The sequence below is a fragment of the Antechinus flavipes genome, chromosome 4 (assembly GCF_016432865.1).
Source record: "Antechinus flavipes isolate AdamAnt ecotype Samford, QLD, Australia chromosome 4, AdamAnt_v2, whole genome shotgun sequence".
In the NCBI taxonomy this organism is placed as follows: Eukaryota; Metazoa; Chordata; class Mammalia; order Dasyuromorphia; family Dasyuridae; genus Antechinus; species Antechinus flavipes.
In genome coordinates, this window is record NC_067401.1 from 349,336,736 (window position 1) to 349,356,143 (window position 19,408).

Consider the following 19,408-nt stretch of genomic DNA (forward strand, 5'->3'; position numbering starts at 1 on the left):
TACATTTACATGAAGTATTGTAGAAAAGTAAATACTTCACTATAAGAAGACATGTAAAAACAGATTTTATGAGTGTTAAAATAAAATTTAAAAATAGACCAGGGAATTTAAATTTCCCAAAGGTTGCAAAAGTTTTGTCAATCACAAGGCTTAAGGCAATGAAATTCTATCTTCTGTAGCACCCAGCATGATATGAGGCACACAATAGTTGCTCATTATGTACTTATAGATTAATTCACTTTTATTTGTAGTAATCTTTCTTTATTTGAGTATTTATTGAATATTTTCTATGTGCCTATTTTTGTATCAGGAATCATACAAGAGAAGCATACAATAACAGATCAACACAAGAAATAAATAAAACAGTGAGCAATAAAAAATTCTATTTTCTACTTAGTCCTCTGATGCTTTATCATGGTATAGAGGTAACCATAATTGTTCAAAGATCAGTTTAGCAAAATTTGGAATTTTTCACCAGAAGTTTGATAGCTAAATGATGTTTTGGTTTTTTTTTTTTTTTTTTTGGCCAAAATAACCCATAAATGATTTATTACTACAAGTGGAAGGGATGGCAATCCCTATTTAATCAATCAAGCAACAGATTAGGTGCCTATTATGTACTAGGTATTAGCCATAGAAAACCAAAAATGGAATAGTGCCTGCCTTTGAGATGCTCATTTTTTTTTTTTAACTGGAAGATAATACATAAAACATATATGGATATACAAAATAAACAAGGCCATTTTGTGGGGGGAGGGTACAAGTAGTAGCTGGAAGATTAGGAAAACTCTGATGAGTTGATATTTGTGCTGAACTTTGAAGGCATTCAAAGAAGTCGAGGTGAGTAGAGAGTGCATTCAGGTCATGGATAACTGGAGACAGAAGTTGGAATGTCCTATGTGAGGAAGCTCAAGAAAGCAGATTTGACTAAACACTAAGTATAGGAGGAGGAATAGTGAAAAGTAGAAAAATAGTTTGGAGCCAGATTGTGAAAGACTTTAAATGTCAGCCAGAAGTTGGTGCATTCAATTTTACAATAATAAGAAGCCATTGGAGTTTATTGAGGAGGTTACTGACTGTAGTCCTCACTGATTTTTCCCCCTTTCTAAATTCTTTTAGGACTTACCCTGTATCTTACTACTTGGTCAAACTTATCCTTTGGGGAAACTGCTTTAGTATCTTTGACAAAAATAGATGGGAAAAAGAAGAGATTTAAGGCAAGGAGACCAATTAGAAAGCTATTAAAATAGTCCCAGGTGATGAGGGCTAGAACTAGAGTGGTGGCCAGATAGGTAGAGGGAAGTTCACAGAGGGGAGAGATGGTGTAATTGTAGAATTGATAAGGCTTAGCAACTGGGGGGTAGGGAAAGTGAGGAATTAAGAACCAATTTGAGGTTGTGAACTTGGGGGACTAGAAGGATGTAAAAATTTTCATTTATATAGCACTTTAAAATTTGCAAAACATTTCATAAATATTTCTAATGTAAGGATTTTATTCCAGTTTTTAAAAAATAACTTTTTATTGACAGAACCCATTCCAGGGTAATTTTTTACAACATTATCCCTTGCACTCACTTTTGTTCTGATTTTTCCTCTCCCTCCCTCCACCCCCTCCCCCAGATGGCAATCAGTCCTATACATGTTAAATATGTCACAGTATAGATACAATATATGTGTGCAGAACTGAACAGTTCTACTGTTGCACAGGGAGAATTGGATTCAGAAGATAGAAATAACTTGGGAAGAAAAACAAAAATGCAAACAGTTTATATTCATTTCCCAGTATTCTTTCTTTGTGTGTAGCTGCTTCTGTCCATCATTGATCAATTGAAACTGAGTTAGATCTCTTTGTCGAAGAAATTCACTTCCATCAGAATACATCCTCATACAGTATCTTTGTTGAAGTATATAATGATCTCCTGGTTCTGCTCATTTCACTTAGCATCAGTTCATGTAAGTCTCTCCAAGCCTCTCTGTATTCATCGTGCTGGTCATTTCTTACAGAACAATAATATTCCATAACATTCATATACCACAATTTACCCAACCATTCTCCAATTGATGGGCATCCATTCATTTTCCAGTTTCTAACCATCACAAACAGGGCTGCCACAAACATTTTGGCACATACAGGTCCCTTTCCCTTCTTTAGTATCTCTTTGGGGTGTAAGCCAGTAGTAGCACTGCTGGATCAAAGCGTATTTTGATAACTTTTGGGGCATAATTCCAGATTGTTCTCCAGAATGGTTGGATTCATTCACAACTCCACCAACAATGCATCAGCGTCCCACTTTTCCCACATCCCCTCCAACATTCATCATTACCCATTTTTTTCCCCCAATAACCCTGACAAGTAAGTGCTTTTGTCACCATTTATCAGATGAGATAAAGGTTAAATGACATGCCCAGTGTCACATAGTAGTAAGGCAGAATTTGATCTGTTAGCTAGCTCTGTTTTACACATGTTCAATTTGAGATGCCTGTAGAATCTCCATTCAAAATACCCAATAGGTATTTTGGCATCAGGAAAATTTAAAAAAAGAGATTGAAGAAGGCTGTTGTAGGATTTTAGGCTTATTCATTTACAACTTCAGAGCTAGGAGGATCTCAAAGGCTAACTAATCTAGTCCCTTCCTGTGAGATATGTGACTTGTTCAATGTCATTGGGGAAGGGTTCCTGAAAGGAAAGGTATTTTTAGCTGTCTTCTAATCTGGTCATAATTTCTAAAGTATTAAGGTAGAAGATGTATGGTTATTTGCCTTTTTGTGACTTTACCTCTAGATTTTTAGGTCTCCTGAACTACCTCCTAGAAGTCTGATTAAATATTTAATATAATAGAAGAAATTTAGGCTATACTCCTTAATAATGCCCTATGCACATTATCTTATGTTATCCTCATCACAACCCTGTGAAGGAAATGCTATATTATTAAACTCATTACACAGATGAAGAAACAGTCTTAGAAACAGGTAGGTGGTACAGCGGATAAAGTGTGGATTTGGAATCAGGAAGACTTGAATTAAAATCCTGACTCAAACATTTAACAACAATGTAATCCTGAGGCATCTCACTGTCTTTTATCTCTGTTTCACTCTACATTGTTACTTTTGTGTCCCTACAGTATTAACTTTTGAGATTGTAAATTCTGTGAGGACAGGAATTATGTAATTATAAAAAAATCTTTGCATATCAGCTGATACTGTGCTTTCTATTAGTCAGTGCTTAACCTGGATTTGTTCAATTGAGGTGATACACAGATTAATAGAGATTCCACTCTATAAAAATGAGAGCAGTTGAAGGAATCAAGCTCAAATAAGTGTATTTTTAAGCAAACTAATTAGCAAGGTTGTTTAATATCAGCATTCCATACCCGGGAAAGATGGTCAGCCATAATAAAATACATAGGGAAAAACGAATAATTGATTTAGTTATGAGTAAGAAAGATGGGGCAAGACACAGAAGGGAGAGGAATTCTGAAACGGATATTAAGCATTTTGGATAAAGTTCATTTCTGTATTATCTGGAAGTATTTATTTAAGAGGACAAAGTGAATTTCTTGGTTTGGAAGTTTAAAAGCTTTTTTTAGAGCCAAAGAACAAGGGAGGTTAGAGGAGGGAAGGAATTTCCTTGGCTTGTTTCCTTCATACATAAATCATTACCTCTCCAGAAGCCCCCAAGCCCAGGTTTCAAACTGCATGGCTCAGTCACCCTCCACCCATTTGATCCCTCCTTTGCCCCGCCTTTCAGAGCACCCCCATCCCGCGGTGCCCCTTGCGCTGTCCGCGCGACCCGGCAGAGGGAGGCAGAGGGACACCTAGAAAGAGCATCAGCCCGGGCAAAATCCTCCTCAGTGATGAAGCGCGGGGCTGGGGCGTGAAGGGCGCACGGACGGCACAGGCAGGCGCGGGTCACTTCTTCCGAGAGGGGGCAGCGTGGTGGGAGCTGGGACCTGAGAGCTGGCGTGCATCACAGCCAGCATTCGTGGGGACGGCCCGGGAACGGTAAATCGTCTGCCCTAGCCGAGTCCTCTTCCTGCCCTCCCGTCCGGGAGCCACTCTGCACGGGCTGGAAATAACGCACACACCGGGATCCATGGCTCTCACGGGGTGCGCATCCCGGCTCTCCCGGTTCCCGCTGCTCTTTCTGGCCGCGCTCGTCTACTTCGCCTCCGCGGGGGCACCAGGTACCGTCCCCCAGTCCTAGGGGAGCAGGTTCTCCTCCCCCCGCTCTTCTCTCCCGACTCGTCTTTTCTTCCCTTCCACTCCTCTTCTCCATCTCTTTCTTCCACCGCTCCATGCCACCGTCTTGTCTCTTCGTGGAGGGGCCAGTTCCAGCCCCACTGTGCTTTGCAGTGTCACTAACCTGTCCATCCTCATTCACTCCAGCCAGGAAAGGGGGTGGCAGATGGAGAGGGTGGTTGGTCAGTGCATCCTTTGGGGAATAGCCACACTCGGGAAGGTGGCGAACGTACACTTGGTGGTCACCAATACCACCCTCGACTCCAGCTTCGTTTTGACCAGGAATCCTCGGAGATCTAGCTTCCCAGGTACCAAAGGACCGGGAAGGCGCACTTTGCGCGCGGGATTCGCGCTTTTGCGCCCGGAAGCTCCAGAGGATTTGAGTGGGCTTTCCTATATTTTAACTGTTCCTCTTTCCCGCTTCACCTGTTAGCAGGGGTGGAGACAGTTTCGGAAAGAAGGGCAGGCAGAATTTTCTTAGAGGAACTTCGATGGAGAAACTGGGGACTCCCGCGGGACCATCCCATGTCTGATTTGAGAAAGAACAAAATTTGTCAGGGAAGGAAGTCGGTGTCAGACTACAGGCACCGTTGTACTGAGCATTCATCCACTGTGCTTGTTCATAGGAAGTTTCTAATCAGGATGAAGGGTTGTTGTGATATTCATCCCCTCACCCAAACCTCCATTATTTTGTGGGACAACGAGGTGGGAATGACAGAGAAGGGAATTGATGTTGGGATGTTGGGGAGGAGAGCTTGGGGAAGGAAGGACACATTTTAGCTCTCTTAAGGACTTTTCTGAAAGCAGAGATTTAAAACAGAGAAGGATACTGTGGGTGCTGAAATGATTTTAAAAATGTCAATGCTTCTGTAAGCTTCTGGGGGAAAAACGTTTCTCAGAGTCTAAAAGTCATTTTTGTCGTGGTTTATTTCCTTCCTTCTAAAGCATTTAGTGGCTTCTGTTCCCACCTCCTCTCTTGCAGGCCTTTTCACTTTAAAAAAAATGTGTGGGCATTTTTTATGTCATCAGTTTGTAGGAGTCCAAAAAGCTGAAATATTTGTTGATAGCAGTCACTCCTAGTCAAGAGAAGAAAGTCCATTTTGATTAGGGATTCTTGCTTGATGATATGGAATATGAATCCTTTGCCTTTTGATTGTAATTAAAATAGAATTCAGAGGGAAAACCCTCCAAGGAATGAGAGTAGGCTGGGGTTCTTTGCCTTGTGGACTTTTTCTTGGTGGCATAATCATTATAGATCATTAGAGTTGAAAGATCAATTTAGAGTCCATCTCAGACAAGTTTAAAGTTTTGCTAAATAAGTCTCAAGATGAAGTGGTTCAACACCTCATTCACAGATTTTATGAAACACATTTTTAAAAAAAGAAATCATATGCTGAATTAAAAAAAAAACATTTTTGAATGCTTTCCAAAAACTCATTCCCTCCTACTTTTCTTATATATGGGTACCACATATATGCATATGTTTAACCACAGTAATTTGGAGTTAATGAAACTGTGTTGTTCTTAGAAAGTTGACATTGAAATTTTTGCTAAAATGTCCTTATGACTGTTTCATTTTCAAGCACCTGGTTCAGGCAACAGCATTGGAATTTGGAAGCCATAATTTGGGAACCAGGATTTGTTCCTAGTAGTCCACTGACTTCCATCAATTTCCCTCTCCTTTTGCTAATGCTTTGCTTTCCATAAATCACAACAAAGCTATGGAATGCTAGAACTGGAATATTTTCTGGCATTCTTCTTCACTATGTTGACATGGGGTTCATAGTTAAATGATCTCTAGTCCAGAAGTGGATAAAATGGGACAAACATATTTTGGGCTGACTGACAATCAAGCTTAAGTTAAATAATGCTGCAAAAAAGTCCATAGAAACCTATAGAGCATGCCATATAATTATGGAAGAAATAATTTAGTTCATCTGCTATTGTAGAAAAGTTTTCTGTCTGTACTTCACTATTAAAAAGTTAAAGTATCATCCTTCACAGGACTTAGATGCTTCATCTATACATCATAAAGTTAAATAGAGATTTGACAAACTATTGGTTAATTTGATTAATGTAGATAGTCAAATTGTATAAGCCAAACCAAACAAACAAAACCGCACACCTGACATTCTAAGGTCTAAATTTGCTGTATCTATAATCAATTTAAAACTTGATATTATTAGAGTTGCAGTTTGATGGTGACAGATGATCACAATTCTAAAAATTATTTTTAGAGTAAACTGAAGTTCATAAATTACTAAAGCTTTGTGCAAAGATTTTTTAAATCCTTAACTTTCTAGCAACTTTAATCTTTTTAAAAATAGAGTTCCCTTAAAAATGTTTTCACAAAGTTAAGGGCAAACTTTTAAAGGTGAGAAGTGTCATAGATTTAGAATTAAAAACAGTATCAGTGTTATCTAATCAAAAGTCTTCATTTTATAAATAAATAAAGTCTGAAACCCAGAGAAAAGTTCAAAGTCACATAGGTAGTGAATAATGGGTTCTGGATTTAATCCTTAATGCATCTGGCTGCCAGGCTATTGCAATTTCTCTGAACCACAAATTCATATGACTAGATTCCTTTTCTGCTTTTTCTGTGGCCTAAAACAGAATATCTGATCTTTTCTCCTCAAGGAAAGAGTGGGTGGTACGATTCAAGAGTAGATGAGAAAAAAGTGGTATTGTTATTTGGCAGCTAGGTGGCGCAGTGGCTTGAAGTCAGAAAGATGAGTTCAAACAGCCTCAGACACTAGTTATGAGAGAGAGTTACTTAGTTTGCCTCAGTTTCCTCATCTTTCAAATGAGCTGGAGAAGGAAATGGCAAAAAACAAAACAAAAAACCCCCTCCATCATCTTTGCCAAGAAAACCCCATATGAAGAGTTAGACACAACTAAAACTATTGAACAAGAACAAATTTTTTTTTTTTTAATTTGCTGTATTCTTGTTAATTTTTCTTATTTTATCTTGATCTAGAAAGACAGGCTAGGTATATGATTTTTGACAGACAGTCATTTTTTGAGTAGAATTTGAAGAGTTCATAGAAGGATTTTTTGTTTTAAAATATATTTGAAATTTTATGGCAACACATTGTCTAAAATTTCACCAAGAGATTAATTTCTTTGAATTTTCTTTGTATTTAACCAACCCCTAACCCAATTTGTACTTTACAAATGCAGATATCAAGGGGCAGCAAATTAGAGGATAGTTAGCTTTGGGATCACGAAGACCTAGCTTCCAAGCCTACCTCTGATACATATTGTCTCTCCAAGACACTTAAACCCTTAGTGCCTCTAAGCAACTCTTTTAAGATTACCACAGGTTCTAATTTATATTGGTAAAAATTCTTCACCAGAGGTTCTCTCCATCAATGAGATTTTATGTTCAAAAAAGAAAAAAAATGTAGATGGAACATTTTAAGAAATTATAGGTCATTAACACCTTCCTCCAATTTGTCCATCTAATTGCTTTTTGCTTATACATATTATTTGGAATTGGGGCCTTGGAGAAATGGAATCCTTAAGTAGAGTATGGAGAAATAAATAATTAAGGAAGTGGGAGCATTGTGCTAGGTGAGGTCTCTTGCAGATGCTTAAGATTTCTATCTTAAGTCTCAAATAAGTCTCAGAGTAAAGTGGTTCAATACCTTATTCACGAATTTTATGAAACACATTTTTAAAAAATCATGTACTAAATTATTCTCTATAAGAGAAGAAGGTCCTTGTTAGTAGAATAGATTGGAATCCTGTTGGGGGAAGAGTAGACGAGCAAGGGTCTCCGAGACAAACTTTCTCTGATTTGAAGTTTTCCTTAGGGAAGGCTCTGGTTGAATCAGCTTCAGAGGAACAATAGTGAACAGTAGAAAGGACTGGTACATTGTTGTCTCTTATGAACAGGCTTCATGAACCACTCTTCTTACCACAGAACCTGCTAAGATGTTTCTTACGAAGGGAAATAGAAGAGAAACAAATCTGGATGGAGAAGTTCATGGAATCATGAGGTCTAAGAAGGGACCTAAGAGGTCATTTAGTCCAACTCTCTCATTGTACAGATGAGAAAATTTCTCTACGGAGAAATGATTTGTTTATGATTATACACGTTGTAAGTAGCAGAAGGCAGTATTCCAACTCAGATTTTCTGACTCAAAGCCAGAGTGCTTTCCACTATGCTGAGCTTTCATTTACTTTATTTACTATCTGATGATATCAAAATTTCACTACTAATATGATTTTTATAGTTACATTTTTCATGTGATCAAGTGGGAAGCTATTTTTACTTGTTCGTGATGCTCAATATCATTGCTCATATACTTTGCACCATAATTTGTCCCCTTCTCTGGAAGATATCAATGACTTTACCATAGCAGTCATTCAGTCAACAATCATTGATTAAGTACTTACTATTTGTCAAATAATAATTATTCAATGTTTGATTGATTCTCTATCTCAATCATCTCTTTAGGTCTGTATTTACATCTATAGTTATATCTATATCTGTGTCTATATACATATATATGTATATATATAAATGTATATAACATTTATAAGCAACTTAGGATTTATAACATTCAATTCAGTTAATTCCAACAAATGCTAATTAAGCATTCATTGTATACATAACACAGTGAGAAGTTCCAGGATAGAGAGACAAAAACTGATCTAATCCCTGACTTTAAAAAATTGTAATCTAATAGGGAGGAGTCTACATGGACAAATGTTAAGTATAGTCCCAGATAGAATGTGATAAAGAGATTCACAACAAAAGCTCTAAGAAAATTAGAGTATTTTCAGTAAATTCTCTTTCTCAAAATATCTATTAAGTACCTACTATGTGCCAGGCATTGAGGTAATATTGGTGAAAGAAATAAAAAGCAGTAAAATGATTTAAGCTTTCAAGGAGGTTATATGCCATTTGAAGTGACATCATATACATATTTATGTGTAAACGTAACATATATAACTATGCTTTAAATGCTTAAAGCTACATTAAAACTTTTGGAACACTTTGTATAAGCCTGTAGAGAAAAGATATAAGATAGTTAGGAAGGGAGAAAAGGAGGGAAGACAAGAGCATTTGGGGGGATCATTATTGCAGACTAAAGTGCAGAAAGGCTGAAGTATCATGTATACCTACTTTCATTTGGGTAAGGTTTTACTTAAAAGGACACTTTACATCACTCTCATGGACAACTTAGACCTTGATTTAAACTGAGAAAGATGAGTCTTCCTGACTCCAAGCCCATCGTTCCATTCAGTAGCGTGCAGTATATAGAGTCCTAATTCTGAAGTTAGAAGGAGCTGTGTTCAAAGTGGCCTCAGACACTTACTGGCAAGTTACTTAAACCTGTCTACTACTTGCTACCTGTCATCTTGGATAGGTCCCTGAATTCCTCTGGGATTCAATTCCAGCAATTGTAAAAATGATGGGGTTGTACAAAATAAATGGGAGAATGGTGAGTTAAAAATGAAATGATTGAGGAAACAAAGGTTTGATCCTCTAAACAGATTGATTTATTAAGCAATGCATAACAATTGTCCAACAAAAGGGGACCAGATCTCCTCAGTTTAGACCTGGAACCTAAATACAGACTTTTATATATTAAAAACAATTATCAAATAAGGCCAGTTAATTAAAAGGAAACAACACAACATTAGGTAATCTGATTTCTAATTAGATGAAAGATTAGGAGGTAATAGTTGCTGTTCCCTGAATTCAGAAGAAGAGATGTTTCATTCCTTCCAAGTACTGATAAACAATTGAAGTAACATGGAAATAATAACTGATTGACCAATTTGGGGCCAATTTTCAGATAAGACATGGGTTGCTCAAGATGTATGATTGTGAGGAAAATTCTTGCATCAATCTTTGAATTTGACTGAGTTTCTGGTCAACATAAACTAGATTCCTAAGTAAGGGTATATAAGCAGCAGATAAAGGTCCCAGTCACACAGAGTTAGGCTCAAACAGTGCAATAAAGTTTTCTCCCAATTGCCACAATTGATTGAAGTTTTCTCTCAGGACAGAATTTGAATTAAACCCATAATTGAACAGGAAGAGAACTGAGCTAGCTCCAGAATTGAGTCACAAAATGGCATGAGTGTAGTACTTCAAGTCCCACAATTAACGACTAGGTGTCTTGATCCTCTCTATTCTCTCAGGAGAGAGATCCTTTGTAGTTCGGATTCCATGATCCAGTGACTATAATTCATTGGCCATACTGCCACTGCTCTTATATCAAACATTTAAGGAGTGCTTGCTCTACAACAAGACTTGGTCTTTGTCCTTTAAGGACTACTTATGAACAAGTTATTGAAGTAGACATAGTATCTACCTCACAGGGTTGTGAGGATTAAATGACCTAACATGTGTAAAGTGCTTTGTGAATCTTATAATAATATAATACAACAATAATAAAAGTCTTATATAAATGTTAGCTTATCATTGCTGCTATTGTTGTTACAATCATCAACATCACCACCACCACCATCCCAACCACCATCATCATCATCATAATCCATAGGAGTCAGTGATAGCCAATTCCTTTTTCTTAAAACTTTGTCTCCCTTCCCCATGGAAGTTTCCTCCTCCGCCCCCCAGTGGTGGTTATTATGAATTTGAATTAATTTATTAATGTATATTGTGCCCCCCTTGAAAATGGAATCCTCGGAAGGATGTCTGCTAAAAAACAAAACAAACAAAAAACCTTCACACAGTTAAGAGTTTTCAAGAATTGTTCTTAGAATTTTCCTTTTTTCAAGAAATGCTTCTCATTCTGTAAGAGGTGGGAGGCTCCCTTTGCTTCCTCCTTCCCCTCCAAGAATCTCAAGTAAAACTGTAGTTTCTAAATCCTTTAGTCATCAGAGGGCGCTCATGGCATTCCAGTGGCATAGCAATTCATTCAAACATTCCTTTATATGAAGGAATCCATACATCATCCCAACAAGAGGAACCAGCAGCAGTAACTGCGGTTTATTGTTGGGTTATCAAATTCCTGTTGAGACTTTAATTTGTTTTAGGGTCAAGACTAGTTTTCTATGTTTTCATCTTTGTACTTTGAAAGATTCTGGAAGTCTGGGTAAAATATATGGCAAAGAAAAACAAAATTAATGTCACTTTCATTTACCTAGAAGTAAATTCTCTAATGTGCTAATACTTCTTCAGCTGTCCCCTCCCCTTTCCTCTTTCATTAATTGGAGGAAATTTCATCATAGGAGAAGTCAAGAAATAAAAATTCTCTTAATTAGTCAATTTGGTTACTCGTTAGTAGATAACAAATTAGTTTAAAAACTTCTAAGCCATCTTCACCCCCATCATATGCATTAAAAATTTGAAGTCTGTGGTTCTAAGTGGAGATAATAAGGCTAAGCTTTGAGTGCTCAGCAGTAGACAATAAGTAGAAAAGAAAATAAGAAGGAAGAGGAAAAAAAGGGGTATTGAAGACAGAGGAAAAGAAGGAAGAACTCTGATTCCATGCCAGAAAATCTGGTTTTTGAGTTCCTACTCAAACCTACAATTCTTATAATTCTAATAACACTAGAAAAGTATAAAACCTTTATTTGATAAATAAATCAAAAGATAAAATGTATCCCATCAAGAAAAGTTTGGTAAATGAGATTTTAAATGCCAACCCCATCCAACATAGGATGTCTTCCAAAACAGATGCAGTCAGCCAATCAATAAGTATTTATTATAATATATAATACAATAAATAAATTTTTATTAATACTAAATATTTATATTTACTATATGCCAGATAATGTACTAACTTCTGGGGATATAAAGAAAGATCCTCTCTCAAGGAGCTCATATTCTAATGGGGGAGACATGTAAAAAATTATGTACAGACAAGCTGTGTGTGTGTGTGTGTGTGTGTGTGTGTGTGTGTTTCACACACACACACACACACACATATACTTGTTGTTAAATCAATAAGTTATTTTTCAGTTGTATCTGGTTCTCTGTAACCCCATTTGGCTTATCTTGGCAGAGTTACTGGAGTGGTTTGCCATTTCCTTCTCTAGCTCATTTTAGAGATGAGGAAACTATGGCAAACAGGATTAAGTGACTTACCCAAAATCACAGTTAGTGAGTATCTGGGGTCAGATTTGAACTTATGAAAATGAGTCTTCCTGATTGCAGGGCTCTATCTGCTATTCTACTTAGTTACTCCATATATACAGGATAAACAGGAAATAATTAGCAGAGAGGAAAAAAAAAAACTCTAGAATTAAGAAGGTTTAAGAAAGGCTTCCTAAAGAAAGTAGGATTTTAATTGGTACTTGAAGGAAGCTAGGGAAGTCAAGAAGTGGTGATAAGGAGGAAGACTATTTCAGGCCTGAGTGTTGATGGATGAAAATGCCAGGAATTGATTGATAAGTATCTTGTTTGAAGACAATGAGGAGAGAGTCTTAGATTCAAGAGCCAGTCTTCTTTCTATTACACTATACTGAGCATTGTTTTGGGCATGCAATAATTAGATATAATAGGATACTATTTAGTCATACTTCATAATTTATAATAATTACATATAATTCCCTTTTGCTTTCTATTCCAACCAAATAAGTCTACTAGATATTCCCCAGATGCTTCATTTCATTTGTTATCTCTGAACCTGTGACCAATATCTCCCCTTGCCTGGAATGTATTCCTCTTCTGATGCTTACAATCCCTAACTGCTTTCAAGATTCAGCCAGTATACTGACTCCTACTGCAGGGGTCTTTAACCTGAGGTCCATGAACTTGTTTTAAAAGATAATTTTATTTCAATGTAATTTGCTTCCTTTGTAAGTTGAAATATTTTGTTTTGTTCAGTTAAAAACATCATTCTGAAAAGGGATCCATAGACTTCCCCAGACTGCCAAACGGATTCAGAATACTCAAAAAAGTTAAGAATCACTACTTTAAGGTTAGTTTCTTGTCCATGACAAGACATCCCCCTTCCTGACTCTCTAAATCCATAAACTTCTTTTAGAGGAGTGTCTATTTATTACTTTACTTCAATTTTCCTTTAACCAGTCAACTGTTTATGATAAACCACACTCTATTGGCAACCATTTGGTTTATGTCCAGTGATCATATCTTTTACTACAAATTCCTTTGAATCATCTGATACAGTTGCAAAATTCATTAGCTTAAAGGTCATGGGAATCTATGTTGGGACCAGTATGATTTAACATAAATGAACTGTAAGTAAGAATACACAACAGATTTGCAGAGGACATTAAATCCTTTATGCAAAAGGAAAACTAGCTGAGTTAATGCCAGAAAGATTTTAGACTTGGGGATATAAATAGAAGCAAAAAATAAAAGTCTGCTTTAAATGAGTTTACATTTTAATGGGAGAAATCAGTATACAAAAGATTGCTTCAAAGAATGAGTTTGAGGATGGTATATGTGAAGGTACCTGGCACAGGGTCATGGTTTTGAAGTCTAAAAGCCAGAAATAGGGTAGGATAGAGAATTCCTTTCCTGGAGAAACTCTTTGATGTAGTTGAGGGGCTGGAACATATACCTGTAAAATGACCAGAAGTGAGAAATATTGTCTTGGGTTCTAGTCTTTGAATCCCCATTTGGAAGGTATCTTAGAGGCCTTCTCATTCCACTTAATAAATACAGTAGTATTTGGGCTAATTTGGACACAGAACATTTTGGGGCTTGAGATACATTGTCAGGAGCCATTGAAGGTGGATGTATTAGCTAGGGACAGAGTTACCACTTGGAGAGAAAATGATTGACTTAAAAGTAAACCACAAGGCAAGACTCAGTCTTTTATAGCTTTTCTCTTTTTTTTTTGGAGGGGTGGTGGAGCAGGCAAGATACTGTGTGGAGAAGAAGGGACTAAGGAAGTCTATGGCACTTAGTTGGGGTGGATAACAGGAGTAGGTGGTGTTCTGACAACATTAGTAATACATTTCAACTTTTTTGAGCCTCAGTTTCCTCACCAGTAAAAAGAAGACTTTAGATTAGATCAAAGCTTCTTAAACTGTAAGTTGTAACCCCACAAAGAGTCACATAACTGAATTTGTGGGGTTTTTTTTTTTTTTGCAAAAGTATGATTTATTATCAGTAAATGTTTGATTTGTATATTTATTTTAAATTTATATATCAGGTCACATAAAAATTTCTTGGGTGAAAAGGGGTCCCAAGTGGAAAAGTTTAAGAAATTCTGGATTTAGATGATCTTTCTAATCTCTTTTCACTATAAATTTTGTGAAACTGTAATTTTTCGCCACACATTAAGATTTTTAGATATTGACCCCTTGATCATGGAGATTCAATTACATACTGTGCTAGGAATGAGGAGAAGAAAAAGACATCAATATACATACTCAAAGACTATGAAATAAATTATATATCTATTTGTTTTACTCTTAGTTGAGAGGAACCCTAAGCTAATTTGGGAGGAGAGATGTACTCTTCTAAGATGACTCATTGATATTGAAATTTTCTCTGGGAGTCCCTATTCATAAAATGTGGGGGTTCTAGGCTTCCATGTAGAAATGATGGGATATGGTAAGAAAAATATTTCCTTATTTATTCAAGTTTGAAAGCAACTTTCATTTCCCCTAAATATCTGTGGCCTTTTCAATAATGTTTTTCCTGAATACAGTATACTCCCTTTCTACAGAGGAAATGGAAAACTTAACTTCTTCTTCACATGGAAGTAGTTTGTTAATATAATTATGGATCAGTTTAGCTTTAAAGAATGCTTTGAAGAGTAGTTTTATTTCTGTAATTTGTGAAGAGACCTGTGTATCATATGTGTTGAGGCTAGAGAAAGGCACTTTTAAAAAGACTTTCTTCTTTTACCTTGCCTGTGTGACTTACTCTTGTAAAATCCCATCCATGAGCTACTTGAGCATTTTGCTGACGCATCTTGATACAGGATGCCACTTGGAAGAGGATGGCTTCAAATCCATGAAAGATGGCAAACGGATAGGAGATTCCTTTAAAATGAAGGCTTTAACAAGGATGAATTTTGGAGGGGATATGGGAAAACTGGGACACTAATATATTATTGGTGAAGTTGTAAACCGATCTACCCATTCTGGAGAGCAATTTGGAACTGTGTTCAAAAAGTTATCAAATTGTTCATACCCTTTGACTCAACAGTGTTTCTATTGGGCCTATATCCCCAAGGACCCATATATGCAAAAATGTTTGTGGCAGCCCTTTTGTAGTGGCAAGAAACTGGAAACTGAGTGAATGCCCATCAGTTGGAGAAAGGTGGACTAAGTCATGGTATATGAATGTTATGGAACATTATTGTCATAAAAGAAATGATCAGGAGTATGATTTTAGAAAGATCTAGAGAGACTTACATGAACTGATGCTAAGTGAAATGAGCAGAATCAGGAAATCATTGTACATGACAACATTAATATTATATGACAATTCTGATGAACATGACTCTTTCCAACAATGAGATGATTGAGACCAATTCCAATGATCTTATGATGAAGAGAGCCTCTACACCCAGACAGAAGACTGCAGGAACTGAATGTGGATCACAACATAACATTCACACTCTTTTTGTTGTTTTCAGCTTGCATTTTGTTTTCTTACTTAATTACTTTCTTTTTAAAAAATCTTATTTCTCTTGTGCAGCAAGAGAATTGTGAATTTAACATATATTTTAACATGTTTAACATATATTGGATTGCCATCTAGGTGAGGGGGTGGAAGAGAGAAGGAGAAAATCTGAAACACAAGGCTATGCAAGGGTAAATGTTGTCAAATTATCCATGCATATGTTTTGAAAATAAAAAAGCTTTATTAAAAAAAAAAAACAAACAAAGGCTTTAGTCAGCTTCAAGTTTGAGGGACATATTGACAAATAAAATTGATGATTCCATTACTGTCTTTGTTTTTATTCAGAAGGAGGAAGGCCAGAAGAAATGTTTTAATTTTTTAAAGGCACATCCACTGACACAGCATTCATCTCTTTCAACTGATTCATCTCTATTAAAAAGTTATAAATTTAGTATTGTGTGCCAATACAACTAACAAAACTCGCTGAGTAATGATATATGTTGAGATTAATTTCAGTATATAAAATAAAAACAAAAACAAAACAATTCCTCAGTCCTTTCTTCTAAGTTTTCCTCAAGATACTTTGTCAACAAATATTTATTAAGTAATAGGCACCTAGGTGGCACAGTAGACAGAGTGCTGGGCTTGGAGTTGGGAAGAGTTCAAATCTGGTTTCAGACAAATACTAGCTTGCCTCAACTTACTTCAACTGTAAAATGTCCTGGAGAAGAAAATGGCAAACCTCTCCAATATTTTTGCCAAGAAAACCCCAAAAGGGGTCACAAAGAGTTTGACAAAACTGAATAATAACAACAATTTATTAAGTACCTGGCTCCGTACCAGGCATTTTACTAAATACTGGAGATACAACAAAACAGCCCACAGTTTAAGTATTCATTCAAGCTCATTAATTTTCCTTTTGTGCAGTTATAATTAGTATACATTTCTTTCTTTCTGTTGACTCTGATTGCTTGTTTTATATTATTTTTTAAAGGTACATTCAGATTTCTTTGCATTCCTCATATTTCTCCATTTAGTGTCATTATTGTATTCTAATTCTTTAATGTAGCACAATTTAGAGCAAATGAGAATGTTTGGGAAAGGTTTGGGTTTATTGGGGGGATTTAACTAGTAGTTAAAGGGCTATACATAAATGTGAGCATCCATTCTTATTCATTAGCTATTTATGTAGGATATTTAAATAATAGTTTCATCTTTAGGAACCAAAAGGCCAATAATGGGTATTTGGTGGCAGTTTTACAGCTGTAAGAAACTTTAAAAGACATCTGACCTTGCAAGTCATGAGCATGAAATAGGAGTCTCCCAGTGTCTGTTAGTTCCAGCTAATAATAAAGCATGTTGGATGTTATATTGATTTTTTAATCCTTAATTATTCTTACCAGTTCAGAAGTAATATCTTAAAGAATTATTCATATCATGGTAATTTTGCCCTAATTATTTCTAAATCATCATAGAACTTTGGTAGTAGATTGTAAGCTTAGGAAGAATCATCTGTGACTTCCCACCCCCAATCTAATATGATCTTTCAGTGACATGGAGAAGAACGGTTTACATGGAGAGATGGAGATAATCAGCCCATTGTTTTATTTTTTTTCTGTGCTACTCATACTATATCTGGAATATTAGTTCAGTTATATTTCAGGAATGCTGTTGATAAGGTAGAGATTTCCAAGAGTAGGCAAGCAGGCAAGCAGGATAGTGAAGGGTCTTAAGTTTATGTAATACAAGGATCAAGTAAAGAAATGGGAAATGAGAAAAATAGACTTGGGGTATGTGACAGTTGCCTTTGAGTATTTGAAGATGAATTAAATAGTTCTACATGAAACGAGAGAGCTGAAATGGGAAAAATATGTGGATGTTATAGAAATAAAAGTGAAATAGAATACTTTGGGAGGTCATGAATTGTCTCTTAATGGAGATTTTCCTGCAAAAATTAGACATTGATTGGATATATTGTAAAGAAAGTTCTTTTTCAGATATGGGCTGGACTATATGGCCATCATAATCCCTTCCAACCCTGAAGTTATTACTTAATATTGAAGTACTAATTGCTAATTTTGAATTATAGACATATGCCTCATGGAATTCTACATTAATTTTTCTCTGGCCATTAGTGAATAAACTTCAAAACTCCAGGCATTTAACATGTGATCAATATATAGCTATAGAATCTATATATAGAAAAACAACATATATATACTGCAAAGAGGATTGTTCTTAATAGGCATATGGTACTTTACAGATATTATCCCACTCAATCCTTCAAAAATATTATCTTCTTAATTCTTCACAATTGAATGAAATAGGTGCTATGATGAATGATGAGGAGTCTGAGACTAAGAGTTTAAGTAATTCATCCAGGGCCACAAAATTGTTACTAAGTTCTGAGGTAGAATTTGAACTCAGTTCTTTATGACTTCAAGTCCAGCTTTCTATTTGCTGGAATTTCAAAGATCTGCATTTAGTTTTTGCCTTTGATACATGTGACCATGTATCTCATATTTCTGTCAGCGAAGTCTATTATTGTACATGCTTGGTAACAATGCACCTTTGTTTTCTTTCTTCCTTTAGCTGTTTTCCTCCTTAAAAGGTTTTTCATATCTGTTTTCCTTTGATATTTTCAAAGAATGGTTTCCTAGTCTATTCTCCATGCTTCTGTATGTGTTGCAGTCTCTTTCCATCATACCTCTTATTCTGTTGGAACGATTCCTGCTACAAAGTATTTGTTTGACTTCTCTTTCTTCTGGTTACTATGTGTCAAGGAACTTTCCGAATAAGACAAGTGTTAACTTAGGAAATAGAAATGAGCATTCGTATGCTCAACATAGCTAGACAATGATTTTAGCATTTCAAAAAAGAATGAGTATTTCAAAGAGATTATTGGCTGGTTTGTTAAGTAATTTACAGTAGACTGGACTTTATGCCAGACCAACAATAGTAGTGTTTTTAAGAAACTATTTCTCAATTACAGAATGAATGTAAGGAATATGAAGATCCAGGAAAAAAAAAAAAGGAAAAAGAAAAAGAAAAAATCTTTCAGGCTTGCAGTCTGGTACCACATAGAAGGAGACAAGATCCTCACATATTCTTTCCTCCCCTAAATTGTGTTCTTTGATGAAAGTTCTTCAGCTTTATTTAAACAAATAGTTCTTGTGAAACTAGATGTTTAGAGTTTTAGTTGAAGAATGTAGTTTTTGACATTACTTTATGCTGATCTTAATACAAAGTGGCAAAGTGTAAGAGGCTGTTTGGGACAAAAAGACCTCCCCAAATTGACTACTCAGAGATCACACATAGAAAGTAGAGTTATTTATTAGAATCTTGAGAAGCAGATCCCATCCTGGTCTGTGAGCCAAATTCACAGCAGGAGAGAGCCACTCTCTTGAAAATGTTCACAGCTTTTATACATTTCAGACAAAGAACCTCCAAAATCCCACCCTCTATATGTGGTGATTGGTCACATAAACCTTTATTCCCCTATTTGGTCAGTGGAATGCAGTAGACAAGGTGATATACAGTTTCTTCCACCTGTAATCCCTTCTTTGGACAATGGAATGCAGTCCAGGCCTTATCTAAAATCACGTGACTGGGGCTTATAGGCTTGGTCTACTTTAG

General features: G+C 36.1%; 1 protein-coding gene across 1 annotated transcript in view; it reads left to right on the forward strand.

Annotated features, from left to right (window-relative positions):
- Positions 1–4,405: 4,405 nt before the first annotated feature.
- FNDC1 (fibronectin type III domain containing 1) overlaps positions 4,406–19,408 on the forward strand; it is a 117,630-nt gene continuing 102,627 nt past the window's right edge. The window contains 1 exon segment of the mRNA XM_051996746.1: positions 4,406–4,667. Coding sequence (XP_051852706.1) covers positions 4,406–4,667 — 262 coding nt within the window.